The 26,269-nt window shown below is 38.8% G+C and overlaps 1 protein-coding gene across 1 annotated transcript; it reads right to left on the bottom strand.

Moving 5' to 3' along the window:
- Positions 1-21,966: 21,966 nt before the first annotated feature.
- On the bottom strand, positions 21,967-25,587 carry LOC115830309 (extracellular calcium-sensing receptor-like). Its single transcript, XM_030794467.1, has 6 exons — positions 25,448-25,587; positions 25,052-25,337; positions 24,130-24,963; positions 23,812-24,033; positions 22,988-23,111; positions 21,967-22,880 (listed from the first exon to the last, which is right to left on the bottom strand). Exons 1-6 carry the CDS (start codon positions 25,564-25,566, stop codon positions 21,967-21,969), a joined length of 2,499 nt encoding a protein of 832 aa, XP_030650327.1. The 5' UTR covers positions 25,567-25,587.
- Positions 25,588-26,269: the final 682 nt, after the last annotated feature.

Raw genomic sequence — 26,269 nt, forward strand, 5'->3', positions numbered from 1 at the left:
GACACCAGTTATGCACTTTATGGAATACTGCTGATTGTTTTTCATTCAATGACCTCAGTAAATGTAATGCTTCTTCTCTTGGCATTAAAACATTATTACTTTCAATAGTGTGAGCAGTCTGAGGTTTTGCTATGAGATCGGGAATATTTTCCACAGTGTCATCTTCATTTGTCACAATGTTCTCTTTCATCAATTGTACACATTCAAGGCGTTCTTTTTCTGACTCAGGACAAATTTTAGCCCAGGCATCCTCCAATTCAATATTGTCTTCCAAAACTTTTTGAGCCTTGTCTATTTCTTCACTTTCTTTTTCAAATATCGCTCTGTTGGAATTAACAATTGATTTCACAGTTTCTACATCATCCACACCACATCTCACAGCACCATACTTGTAAAAATCCTCATATGACTCAAACTGCAAAGGCTTTAGTTGACTGTCTTCATAATAGGGCAGGAAAAGCTGAAGCAGTGAGTGATGGTACTTTTCTGGGTCTTTTGTGGGTGAAAATCTTGGATATCTCACCACAGCAGGTTGTGTTCGTGTCCTTCGTTTTACAAAGCCACAGTTGTTGTTCAATTTTATTATTCCATTTTTGGAAAGATCTCTTTTTGTGGAGATGTTTGACTTTGACAGTACTCTGTACTCAGAACAAAAGCTTGCAAGACATAAATTTTGAAATTCCTTTGTTTTTGGTGGACTCTTGCACCTGTCAACTATACTAGTCATCCAAAAATTTGCTTCGTCTGCAGTTTCATCATACTGAGCTTTCTTTTGCAGTACATTCAAAAGTAAACTCATCTTAACTGAACTTTACGAGAGCATTCTTTCAGGTGCATATTCGTTAGTCGATATACTGCCTCTTGAGCTGAGACTTCTCTGTTGTGTAGATAAATACTCCCAAGCTTTTTAAAGCTTCTTTTGCTTCAAGATTTCCGTTCATGCCTTCCTTTTGTGCACGCTCAAGCAGCAATCCCATTTCTTGCTCTGCTTTTGTGATATAAGTGAGGATGTACACTACTACAAATAAGGCATCAGTAACAAATTGAATGTCCATATTTGCCTGTCATGCACGCAGTAAATCTTTATTGTATTGGTTGACCCAAATGGCGTTTGGATTTCTCTTTAAAACAATGCTTTTTTTCCTAGAACATCTGTTGTAAGCTTTTTCAAAAAAATCTTGTGATAACCCAATAGAGGCAAAAAATGCATCAGTTGAATCAAAATTCTCTTCAGACTTTGATAATGCTTGTTTGACTTTCTCCAGAATTACCGTTGCAGTGGTATTGTCATCTTTGCCACTCAAGTCTTCTGAACTACAAGCTCTTGTTACAAAAGTACGACTGGATGGCGGTCGTGGGAAATTAAATCGACAAACAGTTTTCTTCTTCCTGCATGTCTTTGAAGGACTGGTGCTGTGCTTTTGAACACTATTGACAATTTCATGAAGTTCCTCATCGTTTTCTGATGGTAAGTCACATGTAATGTAGGTGTCAATGAAATCAGCAACTTCTTCATCACTTTGCTTATCAATCTGTGGGGCATTCTCAACCCAGAAAAGGCAGTGGACATGCGGCGAACCACCATGTTGAAACTCAACACGATAAGTAGTCTTTTATTTTCCCAATAGGTTCAGCTGGAGACATGATTACCTCTTTCAAAAAACAATGCCACCTATGATCAAACATTCTTGCTGCTGTGACAGGATTTTGCTTCAAAAGGCCACATCTTTCCGACCAGTCAAGTTCATCCACGTTAACGTGTTTTTTCTCTTGTCTTATTACAGATTTGATCATTTCTGGCCATCTGAGGTCTGCACAACTAAATGATGCAAAAAATGTTGGTATTGATAGCTGTCTAATAAGTGCAAAAAGATCTTTTTGTGTAGATTGCCAAAACGGTGGTGTTCCACGAATAGGTTTTAAAAACTTGTAACCTTCATCATAATTTAATATCTTCTGCAAGGACTCAGAGTCTGTTAACATGTCAGATGTTACTTCTTTAAGCGATGTTTTGTCAGATCCTTTTCGCAATGCAATTGAAACATTACATACAATTTGATCAAGCTCTGATATGTACTGAGCATAAAATATAAAATCTGTATTTTTGGCAAATCTTCCATCTGCACTGAGTATTCGTACATTTAAATAACGTGACAGCGTTATTTTTTCTTTTCTGTTATCATGAAAAGTTGGGCCACCAGCAGGATATAGTACAGGAAAACATTTAGCTTCGTTCGTTTTATCCGACAGCATTGTAACAAGTTCAAGTTCAAGTTCAAGTTCAAGTTTATTTAGGACCCAATATCACTGTTTACAGTCTCAAGGGGCTTTACAGGCCACAACAGTCAAATCAAAATATGACGGCACCCCCTGACTTAATCCTCATGGCGGGCAAGAAAAAACTCCCCAAAAACCCAAGAGGGAAATGGGAAAATGGGAGAAATCTTGAGGAGGACCACAGAGAGAGGAGACCCCTCCTTGGTCAGACAGGTGTGCAATAGGTGCCGACCACGTGGGCAGTTACAGCTGAAAATAAATTGGGGCATGAACAAAGGGGATGGTGATGTAGACAGGAGGCTGACGGGGGATGGAAGATGATGACACCAGGATGGATCAGTCCACAGGGCGGGAGGAGTCAGGATCACTGGTGTCTCAGGAGTAGCATGTGTGGCTCGACAGAGAGAGAGAGAGAGAGAGAGAGAGAGAGAGAGAGAGAGAGAGAGAGAGAGGGAGAGAGAGAGAGAGAGAGAGAGAGAGAGGCACATTGTTAGATGTTCATTTCCACATAATGGTTGAGGTAAATATACATCGTGTGCCGAGTGCAGGCAGGGACTCCAGCAAGACTAACTAGTACAGCATAGCTAAAAGGGAGAGCTAGACGGTAATATGGACATGATGGCACTCTGGGACACAAGGCGGCCACCCACTCCACAGTCAACAAACCTGAGTGCACATGTTAAAGTGGGGGGGCGACAGCATCCAAACATCCCAGTTCACCAAACAATCTATGCCCGAGAACCCTCCAGATCTGCTCCTTTGCCTAGTAAAGAGCTATTAGCAAAAGGCTTGGCTAAACAGATAAGTTTTCAGCCTTGACTTAAACATAGAGACTGTGTCTGAGTCTCGAACATTAATTGGGAGGCTATTCCATAACTGTGGGGCTCTGTAAGAGAAGGCTCTGCCCCCTGCTGTAGCCATCATAACTCGAGGTACCAACAAATAGCCTGCACCTTTTGATCTAAGTAGGCGTGGTGGATCATAAAAGACCAGGAGTTCGCGCAGGTACTGTGGCGCAAGACCATTTAATGCTCTATATGTTAATAGTAAGATTTTATAATCAATACGAGATTTGACTGGGAGCCAGTGCAGTGTGGATAAGATAGGGGTGATGTGATCATATTTTTTGGTTCTAGTAAGAACTCTGGCTGCTGCATTCTGAACTAACTGTAGCTTATTTATACACCTAGTAGAGCATCCAGACAGTAAGGCATTACAGTAGTCTAATCTAGAGGTAATGAAAGCATGAACCAATTTTTCAGCATCTTGAAATGACAATGCATTTCTTATCTTGTTAATATTTCTAAGATGAAAGAAGGCTATCCTGGTAATATTATCTACATGAGCTTCAAATGAAAGACTGGGGTCAATAATTACACCAAGATCTTTTACTGCTGCACCTAATGAAAGAGAAAGGCCATCCAGAGTAACTATGTGGTCGGAAAGCTTACTCCTAGCTGCATGTGATCCTAGTACAAGTACTTCTGTTTTTTCAGTGTTGAGTGAGAGGAAATTCGTAAGCATCCAGTGCCTAATATCCTTTAGACATTCCTCAATTTTGTTAAGTTGGTGTCTCTCGTCTGGCTTCGCTGAGACATACAACTGTGTGTCATCAGCATAGCAGTGGAAGCTAATACCGTGTTTACGAATAACATTACCTAGAGGTAGCATATATAAAGAGAAAAGCAGTGGGCCTAAAACAGAACCTTGCGGGACTCCGAACTTTACCTCAGTATGTGCAGAGGACTCACCATTTACATCAACAAACTGATAACGATCAGTTAAGTAGGACCTAAGCCATAAGAGGGCCGTTCCCTTAACTCCAACAACATTTTCTAGTCTATCAAGGAGAATGGTATGATCAATGGTGTCAAAGGCTGCACTGAGGTCAAGTAGCACAAGCAAGGAGACACAACCCTGATCAGAGGCCAGTAAGAGGTCATTTGCAACTTTAACCAGTGCTGTCTCTGTGCTGTGATGAGGCCTAAATCCTGACTGATACAGTTCATGGATGTTATTCTTATGTAAGTATGAGCATAACTGCTGTGCTACAGCCCTTTCTAGGATCTTGGAAATAAAGGGGAGGTTAGATATTGGCCTGTAGTTGGTCAATGAACAGGGGTCAAGGTCAGGTTTTTTAATTAGGGGTTTGATAACTGCTAGTTTAAAAGATTTAGGTACATAGCCAGTACTAAGGGAGGAATTGATTATTTTTAAAAGCGGTTCGATGACTACTGGCAGTATCTGCTTAAGGAAACGTGTAGGTAAGGGATCTAGTACACAAGTTGGTGATTTTGATGAAGAAATTAGTGAGGTCAATTCGGTCGCCTGAAGGGGAGTAAAACATTCTAATCGCTGATCTGATATAGTTATATTGTTATCTACAGTGTTAGTGATCAAATTATCTGGTTTAAAATTTATAGCCTGGATTGTTTGCCTGATATTTTCAATTTTGCTATTGAAAAAATTCATAAATGCGTCGCCACTGAACATTGATGGTGTGCCTGTTTCCGAGGTGCTTTTATTCCCAGTTAGTTTTGATACGATATTAAATAAAAATCTAGGATTATTTTTGTTGTCTTCTATTAGGGTGGAGAGATACATTGATCTAGCGGCACTAAGAGCTTTTCTATAGCTCAGGAGGCTCTCCTTCCATGCTAACTGGAATACTACCAATTTAGTTTGGCGCCATTTACGTTCTAATTTTCGAGTGGTAAGTTTTAAGGCGCGTGTGTGCTCATTATACCAGGGAGCTAGTTTTTTCTCTCTGATTATTTTCCTTTTAAGTGGGGCCACATTATCTAAGGTGTTGCGGAATGTTAACTCTAAAGATTCAGTTGCCTGATCAAGTTCTGTGGGGTGTGACATTGTTCCAGTCAAAGTTGATAACTCTGGGAGATTATTGATAAAGTTCTGCGTAGTAGCTGGCGTAAACGTACGTTTATTATGATAGCGTGGCGAGCTGCATATATTATTACTAAGAAATATTTTGAATGAGATAAGATAATGATCTGAGATAGCTTCAGATTGTGGAAATGTGACTATACTTCCTACATTTAGTCCGAGTGTTAGTATAAGATCGAGGGTGTGGCCACCATTATGAGTGGGCCCTATGACCGTCTGATTAATCCCTACTGAATCTAGAATGGACACGAACGCTGTTCTCAGAGGGTCCTGTGGGTTATCAAAATGAATGTTAAAGTCTCCGACAATTAGAGCTTTGTCTAAAGAAATAACAAGGTTTGAGATAAAATCTGCAAATTCACAGAGGAATTCAGAGTACGGCCCAGGCGGTCTATAGATAATAATTAGTGTGATAGACTGGGTATTTTTTGTGGCTACATATGTTATGTTTGTATAAAGAACTTCAAACGCATTGAATTTATGTAGAGGTTTTTGTATGATGCCTAGGCTATCATTATAAATAACTGCAACGCCTCCTCCTCTGCTAGTTACACGAGGCTGGTGTATATAACTGTATCCGGGAGGACTAGCTTCATTTAATGCGACGTACTCATTTGGTTTGATCCACGTTTCTGTTAAACACAGTACATTAAACTCCTGATCAGTAATAATTTCATTGACAATGAGCGCTTTAGGAGTAAGAGATCTAATATTTAACAGTCCTAGTTTTAGATCGAAGGTGCTGGCGGTACATTCAGTATGATTTAAATCTATGTTAATTAGATTACTAGAACAAATTCTCTGAGTATTTCTACATTTTCGTATAGGTCGGGGAACAGACACAGTCTCAATATAGTTTAACCTGGGTGACGACTCTGTGCAGCTAGCAGACGGTCGGTTTAGCCTTTTTGCCTGCTCCCTGGCCTTGGCTCTGGATTGTCACGGATTAACTGTTCTGAGACTATGCGCTATGTTACAAGAAATGAGAGCAGCACCTTCCCGAGTGGGATGGACACCGTCTCGCCCTAAGAGGCCAGCCTTGCCCTCAAAACTATTCCAATTGTCTATAAAGCCCACATTGTTGTCAGAGCACCACCTGGACATCCAGCAGTTCAGCGACCATAACCTGCTGTAAACTACATCGCCTCGCCGGATTGGGATGGGGCCAGAGCATATTACTGCATCGGACTATTACCTTCGGCTGGGGCAACAGAAATTATGCTGTCAAAATGCTGATCCAGTATTTCTGAAGCAATGTTAACAGGTTGTAATGCTGTGTCCAAAAACAAACCATGCTGTTCTTTGATGTATGTTAAATCTTCTTCTGTTTCGTCTTCGTTGTCATCATCGTGTGTTACATTCACTTCAGTGATATCTTGCTCCTGCATTGCATCAGCGTTGTCTGAGTCTTCGTTCATTTTGTTTGTTTCATTTAAAGTGTTGACCCACTCTTCATTGAAGTGAACATCTTTATACCAACTATTATGCTTCATCAGATAGTTAAGTGCATTTCTAACATGATCAGTTTGAACATACTTATATTCGCAATGACCTTTGTAAGTGAGCTTTCGTTTCAGTTTCATTTTTAACATCTTATCATCAGATTAATTTCTGGGAAGAAAAGATGTAACATCTCTGGTGTTTACTGGAACGCACACAACAGGTCCATGACAGCCAGTTTGTTTACCATGTGGAAGACATAGCAATTTCATGAACGGAATATGGAGGGCAATGAGATGTTGTTCTAAAGAACTGAGACATTTAAGTTGTTCAGGATTTTTTTCTAAATGCATGTTATTTGTATCACTCTCCTCTGGCATTTTACCACTCAGAATTTTCCTATGACAAGAGAAGCAAATCCATAATTTGGATGATGGTGTTTCGGATAAATGGCATACACGTTCACACAATACACTATTACATTTATGCAAGTATGTAAATGTAATACATTTTTTGGCCATGACAGCAATATTGTTTCCTTTGGTTTCATAGCAACTCGTTTTACATTCAATAACTTGCTTTCTGAATTGTAAACGATGACACACAGCACAAACATATTCAGGACCAGCACTTATTTCTCTACGAAAACAATCAATTGCAAAATCAATATTTTCCCTTTTTTTCTGTTTTGTTACATAGGCCTCACAATTGTTTTTTTTTTTTTTTTTTTGCAGCTTTAACTTCTTCATATTCGTGGTATCTTTTTGATTTGCGAAACTCTGGATCTGTTTTAAATTTTGTTTTGGAATTTTCACGCATAGATCGCTGAAACGCTGCATCTTCATGATATTTGGTCTTGGAATATTCACGCACAGACTGCTGAAATTCTTGATCTGCCTGATATTTGGTCTTGGAATATTCACACACAGATCGCTGAAACGCTGCATCTTCATGATATTTGGTCTTGGAATATTCACGCACAGACTGCTGAAACGCTGTATCTTCTTGATATTTGGCCTTAGAATGCTCACACACAGATCGGCGAAATTCCAGATCTGATTCATATTTACCTTTGAAGTACTTCAGTGCAATACTTTGTTGCTGTTTCTGGTAATTGCTGTCATTGTAATATTTCTCTCTCCTTTTGTCGGCTTTAACCTTCTGTAAGTTCTCCAACTTATCGCTAACTTTGCATTTTTATGTCGTCATCACATATTGTATCACATGTTCCTGCGCAAACGTCGTGGTCTCTTTTTCGAACACGTTACAACTTCATAGTGGTTGGAATTGCAGTGGTTTAAGTAAATTGCAGGATTCATCTTTTCAGGTGCCTGTGCATTACCTGGTATACGATAACACGAGTATGCATTCCATCTGTCACCATTTGTCACAGCCTGCACCTCATCTTGGACTTTTAGTTTGATATGTCTTTGTGCTCCTGTTCTGTGTTTGTCTCCAACCCTCACCTGTTCCTGTTGTCTCATTTATTAACCTCGTTAATTTGTACCAATCATGTTTTGCCCTGTTTAGTTCTCCCTGTGTATTTAAGCCCTTGTGTTTGCCTTGTCCTTTGCCTATCGTTGCTTGTGTTTTGAACACACTGTTATGCTGCACCTTTTTGTTACCGGTTTTGTTCCAGTTTGCACTTGTATTTTGATCTTCATTTTGTAAGTAAAGTCCTCCTTTTTGTCACCTTCATCATCGTGTCTTGCACTTGGGTCCTGCACCACTCCACCAGCGTGACACCATTGAACGTCATAATAGTCGTCTGTAGCAGGTCAGCAGCTGCCCAGATTTCAACCTCTGTTGCCCATGATCCCACGAATTTCATTTTTGACGATGTTACGTACTGCTGCACTGATGTATACCCATCCCTCAAATACGTCTCAAATCTTGTGCTGTTCTTTATGAGATATTGCACTACAGCGCGTCGAATTTTCAATTGCTTTTGTTCATTTCCACAAATTGCATGGGCCAGTGATCTGAAAAAGCAATTGCCATCCGCCTGAATACTCTTTGTCTCACAGGGATATCCCATCGGACCAAATCGTGTGGTTCGATCAACATCACCGTTTTCATTAGTCAACTGTAAGCGTGAGCATAAATTAGTTTGCTCCGTACGAGTTAAAGGGTTAAAATGTAACCCTGGATTGATGAGATCTCCAACTATGACGTCGTCTCTTACATTACCATCGCTTGGCTTCTCACGTACACTGCTATCTTCATGTTGTCTGTTCTTTACGCTCATACTCATTTGCATCTTAACAGCTTCGCCATACTTTGCGCACACTTTACGCTTACCTTGCAGCACTACGCTATGAGCTGGTTGACTAGCAGCGCCAGTTTGTGGTGCTGTTGTGTCACATGGAGGGATTATACTTGGCTCACCTCTTTCTTCAAGTTGCTCCAGTTGTGTGATACTGCCAGTTACACTTGCTTTGACTCCAGTGACTTCAAACTCCTGTCCTTATGCATGTAATGACAGTCCTAAACGTGTGATGTGTTCTAACAACGACTCAGTGTTACAGTGGTAAGCCACTAAGCTTTTACCTGCACCATCACATGTACCATCGTTGCTTCGTGAATGAGAGTCAATCAGTGCATACCATGAGCCCTCTTTGACAATCGCACATACATTAAGGTTAATGTTCAATAAACATGCATCACACTCAACAAGTGCTCTTGTGATAGCTGTCTTGACTGACATCAGAATGTCCTCCCAACCACCCTCGTATGAATCAACACCAAATAAGCCATTTAAGGATTCACTGTATTTTTATTGTCAAGTTATGAGAAGACAGTGCATATGCATCTGGTAATTCGTTGACAGAGACAAAATCACGGCCTGTCTGATCACGAATCTTGCCGTCACGCCTCATGCTGCTGTACAAGTGGTCTCCACAAAGCAGGACATCATCCAGGTCTGCCACTGTCCAGGTTAACACGTTCTTCAACGTACACTTTAATATTGCCATCAGACTGTTGGCTGCACATTGTTTGTTGCTGTTCCTTCCAAAGCAAACATCGCCTTGATGAAAGGAGCCTAGAATGACAGAAATCTGAGGAAATTTAGGACATGACATTACAGACGTATTTAAGTATTCATTTTTAGAAGGATTTGCACAGTTGAGTCATTGGCAGAGTTTTTGGCAGATGTGGGAGCTGTTTTGATGCTGTTTACACCTCGTGAGAGGCCAATAGGCTGCTGATTTGGTTGGTTATTTGGCTGGTCATTTGACAGATTCATAGTTGGATCGTTGTCAGTCATGTCAGGGGCCATAGGCCATGAGTCCTTGTCAGTCAAGTTTAGCTTCTTGGGAGGAGGCAACTCCTCCCTCTTGACCTCCTTGGTCAAGGGCCCTGGCAGCAAGGGCGGGACCCCCTGCTCCATCCACCTCCTCTTGGCTGCCTGGGAGCGCCGGAAAGACTTCGTACGGGGCATCTATGGAACGCAAACACACACAGACAGAACAATAGACATCCCTTACTATTAATCAACTGCTATGGTAAAAACATCGCTGAGTGCTGTTTGAGAAAACATCGATCAATTAGTCTAAATGCAACCAACGACACGTTTAGACACAGTGCACATCTGAAGACATTTCTCTGGTTTAGTGCTTTCTCAGCAATTTGAGTGTCTTTTTAAATTATGTCCAAATAGCTCATTCAACCTTGACTGAATGCATTATATTTGGAATACTAATACTGGTAGACAATGTTTTTCTTGGGTAATAAAAAATTTGTACAGGCTTCATTTACACAGAATTAGCTCTTCTAAAATCTTTTAGTCAATTACACTGCAAAAACAGTTAAAAGTATGTACAAACAGTGCAATAGAAATTCAGGAATTTTATATATTAAGAAATATTATGCAAATATTGCACAGTATAACCAGTAATCTTCTATGCATCATTGCATAATTTTTAAAACTGCTTACATCTAACTCAAAGTGTTGTGAGCTGACTGACAACACCTTGTTGAGATTACACTACTCAACTAAATCAATGTTCAATGTACAACAGAATAAACGTTTATCCAACTTTATACAAAAAGAATTTTAACATGTTCTAACAATGACTCCATGTTACGGAGATTTGTTAGAAATTGAACAAATACCACATTCACTGAGAGGCCAGTCTCCTTCATGGTTTCAGAGCTATTTAAACTCCAATAGTTGGACTACTGTCAGAAAGTGATACCTAATAATGTCTTTCTTGTAACCATCTGGATATTTAAATAGTATTTGTTGAAATGTCATTATTGCTCTAACTATGCTTCTTAAAAAGGGTGCATCATCATGGTTAGAAAAACTAACATCAAGAATACTCAAGTCAGTCACTGAAACAACCTAAAGGATTTGCATTTTTTCAGTTTGTATACAACACTAACATTTGTTGAACTGAGAGCAAATTATTTTATACTAAAAAAATAAAAATACTTACTTTGTGTGTTTTGCTTACCTTGTTAGTCACTTGGAAGTGCAGCTGGAAGTGCAGACAGGACATAAGAGAGGCAAAAAAAAAAAAAATCTTTTAGAACATTCTAACAATCAGATTTGTGTTAACTTTTCTTACAAAACATCAAAACAACAATGCTATTTCTATTCATACTGAACCAAGTTGACCACCAACAGTCTTGTTTTATAGTATTCAGTGTCAGCATAGGCTTACTCTATGGTCACATTGACAGCCCAAATCTATTTTAGGCTTTTTGCATATACTGGAATCTGATTATCTTTAGGCTTGCAGGTCCTAACAGGAAAAACCACCTTAAATCCAATTTGTATAAATACAGTCCAGTGTACAATTGTATGTGGTTTGAAATGCAATTCAAATACAATTTCTGGACATGCATTTCAATCTGACAAATCAGATTACATTTCAAGCTTTTTTTTTCACATTACACAATTATTGTTTCTTAGCAAGAAAGTACTTGCGTCTTATAATCATCAGCTTTTTATTAACCAGAAAAATGCTTTGCTATTCATTAAAAAATTAAATGAAAGAAAACCAAAATTAAAAATTGGTCTAGTTGTTCCTCCTTGCTGGACAATAATACCAGTGGTGATGAAGCAAGAAAGAGTAAGACATACCACCTTCCTGTGTCACTGAGACTACCTAGGCACCATTCAGGCCCCCAGCTACACATTGCTATACTGTATATCCCCAAAAGATCAGATCTCCAGCTCTCAGCCAGCTCTCCCTATACTGCCAGCTTACAGCCATGGCCAGAAAATGCAGCAGCAGATGCACACCCACATCATTACTGTAGCAACAAATGTAGATACAGGCTACCACAAAATGAATTTTCTGTCTGAATATACAGATTCAATTTGATAACCTACAAATACAGCACAGACAATCAATCCTAAAGTTAAGATCTGAAATCAAAATTGTCTGCAGTGTGGAAACAGGCTGAATTTCCTTTAACTTACAAATTTTCTGAATTTATTATTCATGGTTCTGTAACAATACAGGTTAAGACAAACCTAATAAACTACTTAATCAGATTATCTACAATCTGTATGTTAACATGCACACAATAATGCAATTACTCTGAATAACCAGATTATGGTGACAGTTTGTGTTGTGGTGTGTGTATAAAGGACTGTATAAATTCAAAACAGTGTGTGGCCCCAAGGGCTCATCACCGTCAGAACATGAATCAAGATGTTCGTCTAACATTTTTTGTTGAATAAAGATATCTGTATAGAATTGGTGTGCGTAAATGTGTTTATGTATACAGAAATGTACAAATAATGTCTATACAGAGATGTTTGTTTACGTATGTATGGTTCTACACTTTTGGAAATAAACCTGTGACCAAATATATTACTATTTCTGTCGACGAATAATAATGACGCTATAATTTCAGAAACAAACAAGTGGACAAGCAATTTAACAACCGTAGGCCTATATTATTTTCATCCAATTACGTGCATGCACTTCATTTGCAAGATGTGCACACACGTATTGCATGGTAATGATTGGCCGATACCTGTTGGTAGTGCTGCTGAACCAATATCCCTGGTCCCCTGGGAATTGAACCTTATGACTACTCTCCGAGGAAGAACGGATTTGTGGACAAATTCTAACTATAATAAAACGGGAAATAAAACGCACTTTAAACACTGTAGGTGATAAATCGGTGGACAAATAACTACAAACCTCATTTCATTACATTTTGACTGAAAGTTGTAACATTTTTGATGACTAAAACGGGACTAAAACTAATAATGATCAAATGACTAAAATACAACAAAAGCGAATATGTAATTTTTTTTTTCCAGGGAGAACGTATACAAACGTATACTCCCGTCGAATCTTTCAGTCATATCCCAACATCATTAACTTTCGGAAGAAGTTAGCCTACATTAGAACTTGATAGCTAACGGTACGTGTTGTGTAAGCTCGTGTTACCATAAGGGTAAATGGCCAACAACCACTATCACATAATTTGCTATCCCTCGAATATACATTACATTACATGTCAATCCTGTTCAGTGAGGGATCCATGTGTATGCATATGTTTGTTCGAGCTCGGCAGATCCAGCCTAATCCAGCCAATTAACGTACTGACTCTGTTCTGTGTGTTTCAAGCGTGGGGTACATAGGCTTTGTTATAGCATAGATGTCAGTTTATTAACAATAATGAATATAACGAAGCAGTGGGTAAGACCCGGTACATGTACAAATGCAATTGTTTGTATTTAAATTGAGCATCGTAGGCAGTTTTATTTATTTATGTTGGTTCGTTTGTTTGTTTTACAATACATTCAACCGAAAGATGAAAAAGTTAAACAGCAATCGACCATATAGTACTTAAAGAATAGCATAACACTTTTGATTGTTTCAAATAAGCACTGTATAATATCTACATAATAACTACATTAAACTAAAGATTAAATAAACTGAAATCGTCAAGCAGTTGAATAGCTAAATATCTACACCTACACAGGATAAACTATATAAATTAAGCATAAACTAGATATGAATTGAAATGCCTTAATTTTAAACTACATCTCCAAAAATCCACGCTTTAAACATTTGCATGAAACAGTTTCTAACATTATCCATAACAAACAACTCAAAAAATATCAAACGGAGAGGACGCTTTCTTGAAACTGACTAAGACTACTTCATTTTTAAACCTAAGTATAGGCTACTCGAAGCGCTAAACGCCGGTCTTTTGACCGTTGTGACTTCCAATTTGTAGCGCCGTGCTGCTTTTACTGCCATATAGCGCGGATATGCGGTCAATAGACCGCTGAATTATCACACAAGGACACTGTTACTGACACACAATGATCGCTAGATGCCGCTGCTTGCACAAAACAAATACATTAATTATTAAATGTATTGACTCTGGTGGTTATATTACTGAAAACAAAGACCCGAGATAACTGTTGATCATTTATTAATAACAAATATAAAATGGAAAAGTAACACTCTCTACAAATAGTAAACATCAGCAGAAATTAAACTGGAAACGCCAAATTGTGAAGCTAAAAAAACGGGTAAAACAAAGCTTATTCATTAATCATTGAACATACGCGAACTGAAAGAGAAAAAAAAAATATATATATATTTTTTTAGAAAAGTGTCAAGCGGTACAGTTTGTATTTTAATTAAACATTGTGTTTCATCTCTGCATACTATACATTCAACAAAAACGCTCAAGTTTGTAAACAAGTATATCAGATAGGTTAAATAAGAATTATAAACGAGAAACATCGCACAGGAAAACGTCTTCTGAACAATAACATATTGTATTATAACTCTAGTAAATATTACACTAAACACGTCAAACAACTGAACAGCGAAAACGTTGAAAATGTACAACATTTCAATGTGCGCGCTGAAACATACAGTGTAAAACAAACAAGAAACAAACTTTTCAAAAGTCGCCAAAAAACTGTAAGCAACCTACAAGTCAGCAACAACGTTTCCGAGACCAGAGTCAATCTCGGTACATGTGTCCTCTTTCTGTTCAAAACGCTGCTTGATGGAAATGATCAAGCCGTCGTCATTGACAGAAACATTGAACTCAGCCGCACTGATGAAGTGTTCTTCCATATCCTCCACGTCATGAAGCAGATGGCCCAACTTGTATTCGGTGAAGTACGATGTAAATGCAGAATTGGTGACGGTTAGTGCGTGATCGATGCCGTCTATGGTTAAAGACGTACTGCCTTTGTACGTTGTGCAATAGCAGCACGACTTCTGCACCAATTTGCAGCAGTCGCACCTGTGCATCAATGATTTTGTTTTGAACTCAGCCTGGGGTGTCTTGCATTTCGGGCAACGACGCTGGCCGATCACTTGTATGCCGGTAACAGTCCCGGATAATTCAGACAGCTTCTCGCTCGTACCCTGCGTGCTGCACTCAGCCACTTCAATTGCACGAATTTCTGTAATTGTGGTGGATGGAGTCCCCGACAGACATACACCTCCTTGCCGTTCTCTTGTTGACAGGTGTGTAAACCTGTAGGACTTCAAAGCACTCACTTCAGTGATCTGCTTGTCCCACAAAGTTAGTTTGGCCTGCCCTGTTAAATCGGCCATCTGGTATTCCTTAAGCTCGCAGTCGATCCCGTTCAGGGGGACAATTTTGCTCAAGGTTCCTTGGGCCAGAATTTTAGCCTCCAAAATACCGACCTGTTACACACATAAAAAGCACAAAAATCACCACTGCAAAGAAAATATTAAGAACCTTAAATATCAGAATATATTCCATAATATGTTAATGGAAATAAAATTCTGCATCCTCATTAAGATTTATTGAAAGGCGCATTAATATACGGCTCTTGAAAACATGTTAGTAGGAATTGTTCACCATACCAGCATGACAAGTCACGTCAACTGAAATTTAAAAGCATATTTACAGCAGTTTTTTTTTAAACAGCTTAATAATTAGCTTGTAACAGTGCGTTATTTCAACAAGACAATGTGAGGTTCCATTTGATTGCAATTACGTATCACCATGTACTCACCGTTTGCTTAGGCGCAAGTGCTTGTACCTTCGCAATGTCCAGTTTTGAGTTGCTTGGGGGCACTCTTGGCAAAAACAGCACCTTCACTACCTTCAGGGTAGTACTCCTCTTGCACATGATGTCAAATCCGGCAGGATCCGAGAAGCCTTCAAAACATAAGAACAATCAGTAATCATGATATTAACTCGGGCAAAATAGGCAATTACTGACGTCTGTTATATTTACTTTGCTTCTAACAAAATTACAACTTACTAATGGCTCGCCTCACGTTGCTCAACTTCACTGCCGTGACGTTTCTGCAGGCTTGAGCGAAAGATGTCTGTTTTTCAGGTGAAAAGCACACAACTTCATGAAACTGATCTCTACCTGTTTGAAGCACCGCATTAAAATATTTTACGTTGCGTTTTGAGATAGTGCACGGAGAAACACAGTGCAATAAGCCCTCGAATGCTTCCAAGTCTTCTTTCGCCTTCTTTGCAGGGCTAGCCATGGTTGTTGAGCTCTACTACGCGAAGTTGTCCGTGTAGCACTGTTGTAGACGCAACGCAGATGTATTTATATAGGTTGTATTCGAGACAACTCGGCGCTCTCTTCACCGCTGGACGATACAATGTTTTAGTTTGACCTAGACATAGGGATGCCATTACCATGACTTTTGTTTCATTTCAGTTACTGGGGTGACCCTGCTGCACGTGGAACAATACACGTACTTGGACACATTCTGTGATTACAAATTACTCTTACATGCAAAAACTAATTTTAAATGCACATTTTCCTTTAAAAAAATGAAGGTGTTTAATGTGGACAATACACTGACAAGAGCATTTTATTCTGCTTTAATTCATTTTCCATGTAGCCTCAGTTGGGAATTACTAGGCCTTGTGCTTTCCTAAGAAATACAAGTTGATTCAGTTGTTTTATTTAAAAAGAAAGACACCAATCTGCAATAAGTATCTATCACCTAACCACACAGGTGTCATAACTGATTTCATTTTACTATTGTGTCATCACTGACTAGCATATTCTGAAGAGTGATCAATAAAATACAAGAGAAAAACCTGCAACACTCCTTTTCCTTAACTCTGTCCTTATTACATGCATTGCTTAACAAGTGACAAGTTATATGCTCAATGCTTACAGAATATTTAGGTTTTGACCACACAATTTTACACTAGAATGTACCAGTCACTGGAACGTTTTATATGGTTCAAAAATGACACGTATATTTTAATAACACAGAAACACATAATTTGAATAATTCTCTTAAACACTTCTTAAATTTTGATTTAGATCACACATTTATTTGCTGGCATTTGTTGGATATTAAATATGTACCTTGTCTATGTGTGTGCGCGCGTCCAGTGAGTGTGTGTGTATGTGTGAGTGTGTGTGTGTGTGTAAAGGGGAGTTCCTGGCATAAAATAATACATACATATTTAGAAGTTGTCCTTTTCAGTGACAACTCTGAAGTGCAGAAAAATCCAGACCATTTCCCCTTGAACATCCTCTTCACACTGAGAGGAGCTCCCGGCATCCTTTGCAGTTAGTGTCACGTGTATGCATGTAATGATGCTGCACAATTCAAAGGGCCTTTTCTACAGTGGCTATAAAGGACATGGTGTTTTTGGTTCATAGTCAGGTTGAGGAGCATCACAGGTGGGCCTGCGGGAGGTCTGGGCAGGAGGGGCAGAAGTATATAGGTCTCATTCTGGGAGCAGAAGCTTGGGACTGGAACCTTGTAGACCTCAGAATGGATACCCCAGTTTTGGGGCAGGGAAGTGAAGATAAAAGAAGAGAAGGAACAAGAAAGTTTAAGCAAACTGATGCATGTGGTGGTTTTTTGAAATGTTTTAGAATGGTATTGATTCTGATTCAAGTGCAGCTCTAGTGCTCCGGCAGTCCTAATTAATGCAGCGTTGTCCCAAAAAACAAAAGAGAGGCGGGAGGCAGTGGGCTGCATGGCCATTTGGGGTCCTTGAGACATCAGCTCAAGGCTAAGATGATTAGTTATTTGCTAGGTTAAACAGGTAGGTCTTTAGTATACACTTAAACTGAGGGAGTGTGTCAGAACCCTGGACATTGGTTGGAAGACTGTTCCATAGTTCATGAGCCACACAGGTAAAGGACTTGCCACCACGTTTAGATTTAATTATTCTCAGTAAGGAAAGAAGGTTTGTATTTTGTGATCTGTGAGGGTGGTGCAGACTGTAAAGTGTTAAGAGGTCACTTAGGTGCAGGGAGGCTAGACCGTTAAGAGCCTTAAGTTTGCAGCAGAATTTTATAATTAATATGAACAGGCAACCAGTGTAGACAGGATAATATGTTCACATTTCCTGGTTCTTGTAAGAACTCAAGCTGCATTCTGAACCAACTGAAGCTTGTTTCTATACATGGTAGGGCGTGCAGCTAAAAGTGCATTACAGTAATCTAAGCTAGATGTTATGAATGCATAAACTAACTTCTCCGCATCATGCAAGGACAGCATGGCTATATTATGGAAAGGAAAGAAAAGTTTTTGCGATGTTACTGATGGTAACAAATGTTAAGTCACTGTCCATCACAACCTCAAGATTCTTAACTGTAGCGCATGATATGGCACTGAGACCATCTAAACAGAAATCAAGATCAGGCAGCTTATATTTAGAGGATTTTGGTTCAAATACTGGTATTTCTGTCTCATCAGAATTCAACAGGAGAAAGTTATTGGCCAACCAGTCTTTATCAATGTCGCTAATACAATCAGCTAATGTAGAGAACTGGGAAAGTTCATCTGTTCTTAAAGATATGTATAGTTGTGAGTTGCCGGCATTAAAAATGGAAGTTAATGCTGTGCTTACTGATAATGTCTCCTAATGGTAACAAGTACAAGGAGAACGATAATGGATCTAAAATAGAGCCTGGTGGCACACTGTATTTAACCTGAGAGATATCTGATAGTTCCCTGTTTACAGTTACAAAGTGGTGGCAATCTGTCTGGTAAGATTTAAACCATGCTAATGCCTGTCCACAAATGCCAATACATTTCTCAAGCCTATCCAGACGTATTCTGTGGTCTACAGGGTCAAATGCTGCACTAAAGTCTAGTAATACAATTAGTGAGATACATCCACCATCAGAGGACAAAAGTAGGTCATTAGTTTCTCTGACCAGTGCTGTCCCTGTGCTATGGTGGGGCCTAAATCCAGACTAATAGTCTTCGTGCACACCATTTCTATGGAGGAAGGAGCACAACTGAAAAGACATAGCATTTTCTGTTACCTTGGACATGAACGTAAGGTTAGAGAGAGGTTGATAGTTGTTCAGATCACACAGGTCAAGATCAAGTTTCTTAAGGAGTGGCCAGATGACTGCTATTCTGAATGTGCTAGGTATGTGTCCGATGTTTAGAGAGGAACTAACAATGATTAGCAAATGCTCCGAAATTGCAAATCTTTCAGGAGTTCAGTAGGCACCTGATCAAGTATACAAGTTGAGGAACTTGATGTTAATATTATCTTTGTGAGTTCATCAAGCCCAGTGGGAAAAAAGAAATTTAGGTGTTCAGGGGGTTTAGCTAAGCTGGTGTTGCTTGGCTGAGATGCTGCAACTAGAGGTTTGCTGCTTCCAATTTTCTTCCTAATGTCCTCGACTTTGCAGTTAAAGAAACTTAAACTCGTTACTACTTAATTGTGATGGGATCTGTGTTTCAGTGACCGCTTGGTTTCTGGTCAGTTGGGCCAGTGTGCTAAACAGATATTTGTGATTATTCTGGTTCTCTTCAACAAGTCTCTGGAAGTATGTGGACCGTGCTCCTGTCAGAGCCTGCCTGTAACCTATTATGCTATCCTTCCGTGCTATTTAAAATATCTCTAGCCTTGTTTTCTTCTATCTATGCTCCATATTCCAAGTAGTTCTTTTAAGCTTCAAAATCAGACCGAGGAGAAAAAGAAGACAGCAGTTTTATGTAAGAAGGGATTAATGGGTCAGTGACTTGCACTCCATCTTGATGGATAGGTTGTTTGCAGCTGTTATTGATGTTTGTCATCCACAGTTGGAACACTGATTCCACTACTTTGTTAATTTTGCATTTGTTAATTTTGTATCTCTGCACAAGTAAATAGTTACTGTTATTGTCATTAAATGAGTACATTTGCACAATTACTTGGGAGATACTGTATATTGAAAACTGTGTGGCTGTACATTGCCTCTGCATATAAAATGTAGTGCTTGGGTGTTATTCGTAGATTCCTTCAAACAAGATGGCCTATATGAACTGCCAGTAAACCTGAAAAAGAAAAAGACTGGTCAACAATATTTGTACTTTTCTCAGTCTTATAACTCTCATATACACTTCATAAAAAAATCTCAGGACTCTACTCAAGGTTGTATCTGCTAAACCACAATAAGCCATCAAGTAATAAGTAATTATACCTAGTATTTTAATTTATTCACACTTTTTTAAACAGTTGCTTAACTATTGTACTGTTTCAATAGATGTTGTTTTAGAACTCTGAGAAAAATTACATGTCCATTGAACCAAATAACATTTGTAGACACAATCTGAAAGCAAAGTAGAATCCCTTATTATCACAAATCTTTGTACTTGGGCTTTACCCTTAAATGAAGTGAGTGAAAGCAGAATACAGGATACAAGGCAAAGAATGACTACTGTTAGGGTTTGGACGCTTAGAACTGGTTTCTTGGATAACTGACCGCTACAGGGCTCCGGTCAGAGAGCACAGAGTCATCCGTTTCATTAAAGGCCTTTAATGATAGAGGTACTGCAGGTTGAGTTGTATGACGTGGTGCATTACAGTTTCTGAAATTAAACACAAATATAACAAAACATGCATCTCTGATTTGTTATTGATGCGATATTAACTAAGGCATTTAAGGACTGTAAATGAAGTCTGCATCCTCTCTGAATGAGTACTGAACAGAATTTGTTACAGTGAGCACTATTAATGTTATAACACACTGAAAATACGTACACTATATTCACAGTGATACAGGGCTAGTCCGGAACATGCTAATTACTGAAACGAGTCTTTGCTAGCATGACAGCAACACAATGAATACATTTCACAGCAACTAAACGATTCAACATCCTGAAATACAGAGAAAGACTCAAGTAATTACGCTACATAAACTTATAGCAGTAATATTGCAACCTACATCATTAGTGACTCATGCACCAGTAACGGCAACCGAGACATATCAGAACGAAAGGACGAGGATGCGGCAGAAAGGCACTATTTCAAAATAAAAGTCCCAGTTTCGAATTAAAGGTCTCTAAACATGAAGAATTCACAACAACTACATATGGCAAAGAATGATTATATATGGTCTTTATTCTGCTGATAATTTTATTGAAATTACAGTTTTTAAATCTACGTACTTCTGTCTTCACCATGAATTCTAATTTTTTAATACATCAAAAGTACATACACAATACGTGAAACTGGCTGTTTGCTTTAACATTAAATTTTAAGCACATTGGTAATGACACATAGTATAAATATAAATAAAATTCTTGGGTATTGTATAGTCATCACTTGAAATTTTGGACATGAGAGTGCCACATAGGCCAAGAAGAGACAGTTCAGGCTAATTTCTTGCCTGTTTAAAAGAATGTTACGGCTTGACATGTCATGTGCTTTGCTTGTATTCAGTAGCATAAAAACTGCTACTATCATGGTCAAATGAAGAAGTAAGTCATCCCTTCCTTTGACCCAAGACATTTTGGATAATATTGTCTACACTTCATTAATATTATTTCACAGTATAGAAGAGTACAGTTCCTCTGTAGTAGTACCATCTCAAACTGTAGGGACAAAAGAAGATTCAAGATCTTTTGGGTCAAGGCTTTTTTTTTCATTCTGTGTAAACACTTAATGATTCCAAAACAGAATTTTCAGTTAACTATCTTTGTTAGCTAAAGAGGAGGAAATTGGCAGAGGGTTTTGGAGGGTTGAGAATTAGCTCTGAGCACCTCCTGGAGGGGTCATTGCTAACTTCTTTGAATCATGCTGAAAAGAAACAAACAAAGGAAAAAAAAAGAAAAGAAAGAAAACTCGTTATCTCGATTTATACTATGGATCTGCTCATCTGGTCAAAATATCCTATTATGCACTTCAGTGATATGTACTGACATGTCACACATCCCTGTTTAAATTAAATACATACTTTAGAACAGGTACTGTAAGCACAAGTTAAAGAAAACAAAAGGTCCTTGCAGCTTCACTAAAGCTTACAATGACCCTGTAATGAATTTTCACAACTGCTTGTAAGCACTGTGGGAAGAGTAACTAATATGGTCCATTATGTCTGTCTCTAGAACACAGTTGTAAATGTAATGATGGACAACAGTGGTATCAGAGAGCCTTTCTTGGAACTTTTAGTGTTATATGTTTTCTTGTGTTCCTCTCTGGTTTCATCAAAATAATATAGCATTTTGGCACAAAAATGCATATGAGCAAACCAAAAGCAGATGACAAAATGGCAAATATCTCTACTGCAACAGTGAACTTTCCAGGTGAACTGACATAAGCTGGTATAAACGCTAACCATACAGCGCAGAATATGAACATGCTGAATGTGATGAATTTGGCCTCATTAAAGTTATCAGGCAGTTTCCTGGCTAAAAAGGCTAGGACTAAACATATTCCTGAGAGAAGGCCAATGTATCCCAACACAACACAGAATGCAGCATCTGAGCCTGGGTTGCATTCAAGAATAATCTCTTTATTAATGTACTTAAATGACTTATTAGGAAAAGGTGGGGATATTTTCAGCCAGATCAGGCAGATAAATATTTGCACAACAGTACATGAACATACTATGAGCCTTTGCTGCAACAGGCCAAACTTCACAACTGTGTTGTTCCCTGGTAATGTGTTTCTAAAGGCTATAACCACAACTATGGTTTTCCCAAGCACACAGGAGATACAAAGGGCGAAGGTTATACCGAATACAGTGTGACGTAACATGCAGGTCCAGTCTCTTGGCTCACCAATGAAAGTAAGAGGACAAAGAAAGCAGAGGAATAGGGAGAACAATAACAACAAGCTCAGCTCTGGGTTACTGGCCTTAACTATTGGTGTGTTTCTGAAGTAAATAAACACAACAAATGTAGTCAAACTCAGGCAAACACCAAACAGTGACATGACTGTAAGAGCAATTCCCAAAGGATCTTCATATGAAAGGAATTCAGCAGTTTTCAGGATGCAGTTGTTTCTCCCTGTGTTTGACCAAAAATCCTCTGGACATGGAAAACAGTCTGCTGCACCTAAGAGCAAGAATCAGAATGACTAGCATCTTGATCACATTTAAAGAGAGAGTATCTGTATCTGTCATACGACAGCAGTTCCACATCTATTCAGCTGATTACTGAACCTGTTGTGTTGGCTATAGACCCATCAGTGCATGGAATGCAGTCGAAACAACAGGCAGGCATGCCTTTAATTTGAGCTTTCCTTGTGCCAGTTGGACAAATCCCTGAGCAGACAGATTTTGGTACCTTTAAGAGAAAAAGTTTAAGTGTGTAAAATATCTCCCTTTGATGATTCAAGTTATTAGATTTTTTCTCTCAGTTCCTGTATAGTAACATCTACAAGGACCAGTAAAAAGGAAAAAAAGAAGGGAAAAACAAAACAAAACAGATGAGTAAGGCACCAGAACATAATAATTCTAGCGATTTTCTAAACTGGAATTACATAAACTGGAACATGAAAAACTACCACAGCAAACTCCTTAAATTTCTAGGAAAATGTAAGAGAATGAATTAACTGTTTACTCTCTGTAGTCATCCAAAACATTAGCTTCCTTCCATTTACCAACTTGTATGCTTACAGCTTAATTCGAACACGTTTCATTTTCTGCTTCCCAATGCAACAGTCTAAACATGTCCATTAATTTTTCACAAGAGATTGACAGACTGCTGGACTTTCCTTGATGGTGTAGTTTACATTACAGTTTTTGTAGTTCATTGTAGTTTTAATTTCATTCAAGGTTTGGAGTCTTTCAATTAATCTCTAGTTTGATGGGTAGACAATATTTTTCTATAGCTCTTGCTGTCTAAGTAGGGTGCCTAACCATGTTTTTAAGATATTCTGCAATACTTGACATATTGTCTTGCCATGGGTACCAATACCATGACCACTGCGCAGTACAATACAACTCAGCTTCAAAAGAAGAAGCGAAAAAAAAAAAATCAGTACCAACTTCCCTGTGTTCCAGATGATATCACCCTCCCTTATGGTGAGTTCATGGTCTGCTCTTCCAGATGTTCTGAACTGGCCCACTGTCACATGCTGAACCTCTCCATCTTTCAGCTGCCAGTTGATAATATCATAGGAGGGAGGGGGATCTCCATTCTCATCAAACAACACTGTCTCCCCAAAAGCATCCACAAATTGTACAGTCTTAAGGTAATGATTGACCTAGATAAAATCAGTAACATTTTTTTTTTAATTTAGAAAGTGTTAGTCAAGTAAATTCCAGTCCATGATTGTTGTTATGAAATACTTTGTCCCCACCTGTTTTGGAGTTATATATGATGCATTGAAGCACTGTTTCAAGACACCGCTTTCAGTTTTTCCACAGAAGATCATGTGATGAAGAGCGTGTGCAATTGCATACACAGCTTTATATACATTGTATGACACTCGTAGCTGTGTGACATTGAAAAATACATCTGTGTAGTCTAGGTTTTCTTCACCACTGCACAGTTGTTTGGGAAATGTAGCGTTATTGGAATATGAAGAATTACAGTCACCTAAACATGGCTTACAGCCAAACACTGTTTCCCAGAAATCACTCACAAAAGCACCTACTGGAGATGTGTAGGGGCTGATACTTGTAAGGAATGGCTGTAGTTTTGGAATTGACATCTTCTGCACAGCAAAACCAACTGTACCACCGAAAGACTTGAACATTTCTGGTGTGGATGGTCTTGCTGCAGTTATCCAGGCCTCACTAGCAATCCACTGGATTCCTGTGATATCTTGTCTTACGAGTTCCTTCATCAAAGGGTAGAGGTCTCCCTCAGGGACAAATGCAAGAATCACTCTTGCTGTTGAATATTTTATTATGTCAACCACTTCAAGTATTTTACTGTGAGGATAAGTCCTTAGAACCGTAGTAGTAAACGCAATACAAACTCCAAATCTTTGAACCTCTTCAGTAAAGGCTAATATTCCATTTCTTCCATAGTCATTGTCAGACTGTATAACTCCAATCCAATTCCATTCATATTTTTTAACCAGAGATGCTAATGCTTTTGCTTGGTTGTAGTCACTTGGTATTGTACGGAAAAACGTTGGGTATTTCAGTTTATCACTCAAACAGGCACATGTTGAAAAGTAGCTGACCTGTTTGAAAATACAGATTCTAATGATTTATAGGATTTAAATTGATATCTTCATCATGAATTTTTAAAGTAATTTAGTAAAACATTACCACAGGTATGCCAAAAGGTCCAAATGTTTCTGCCACAGCTAACGACTGTGAAGATCCTGACTCTCCTACTACAGCAGATATAGGAGGATGGCACTGATCACTAGATTCTATTCCATCCGGCTCACCCACCAGAGTGAGAGCAGCTCGTAAAGCATTTGGAGGGGAGGCACATGAGTCTAAGATCTTATATCCCAAAGAGATGTTAGGAAGCAAGTTACTGTCTTTGTTTACCTCATCGATGGCAAATATCATTACTTGAGTCCAGCGAAAGGCTCGTAGGTCAAATCTGTTAACAGGAGGAAAAAAAAAGTAGAAAGTTATACACATATATGTTAGCCTATATTATTTCTGATCAGTGTATTTCAAATGATTGAAGGGTCATTGTGGTTGACATACACTTTGCATTTCACCTGAGATGGATATTCCTCAAAGGAAAAAGCTCTGTCGTACTGTTTGTTGAAAATCGGAAAAATACCGCCAATCATTATGTCACCTTCCTTAAGTAAACTAGGCATCTGAAATTTACTCAGCAGCTTGCAAGCAAAACTTGTGTGTAAAGAGAAGAGAAAGTACAGGGGTAGGACATGATATGTCCACATGACTGAAAAGTGATGGGATTTGTGAACATCAGTATATATACAGTTGCTCTGCCTTTGATGGCAATTCCTGGTGGAGATTTTCCAGCTGGAACTCAACATTTCCCCACTGACATACACTGTCTGCTACAATGTAATTGTAAGCCATTTGTTTCATGGTTGAGTCAATTAATAATTTGTACAATCTGAAATAATCTTTTGGCACTTGTGCTTCTTGTACTTGTATTGCCCTTGTTTGCCTCCCCAGTTTAAGCAACAACATGACTGTAACGACCTCGCCTCCCCCCTTGTCAGCTTCAGCATCGCCGGTCTACTGATCACCGGTCTGATCACCACTCACCTCCTTCACCTGTCTGCACTTTAATTTCATTAATTTTCCTCCTTACTTAAACCCCTTAGTTGTGCACCTTCTTTGCAAAGTCTTCACTTGGTTTTGCACCACGAACCTTTGCCAGATATTCTTGTGTGACGAACCCTGTTTAAATGAACTTTGTGCGACGAACCCTGTTTAAATGAACTTTGTGAGACGAACCCAGTTTGAACAAACTTTGTGAGACAGACCTTGTTGAATTCTCCAGATCCTTTGTTTTTCTCTGCCTTTTTTGTGAATAAAATCCTGTGT

This window comes from Chanos chanos, chromosome 2, assembly GCF_902362185.1.
Source record: "Chanos chanos chromosome 2, fChaCha1.1, whole genome shotgun sequence".
NCBI lineage: Eukaryota > Metazoa > Chordata > Actinopteri > Gonorynchiformes > Chanidae > Chanos > Chanos chanos.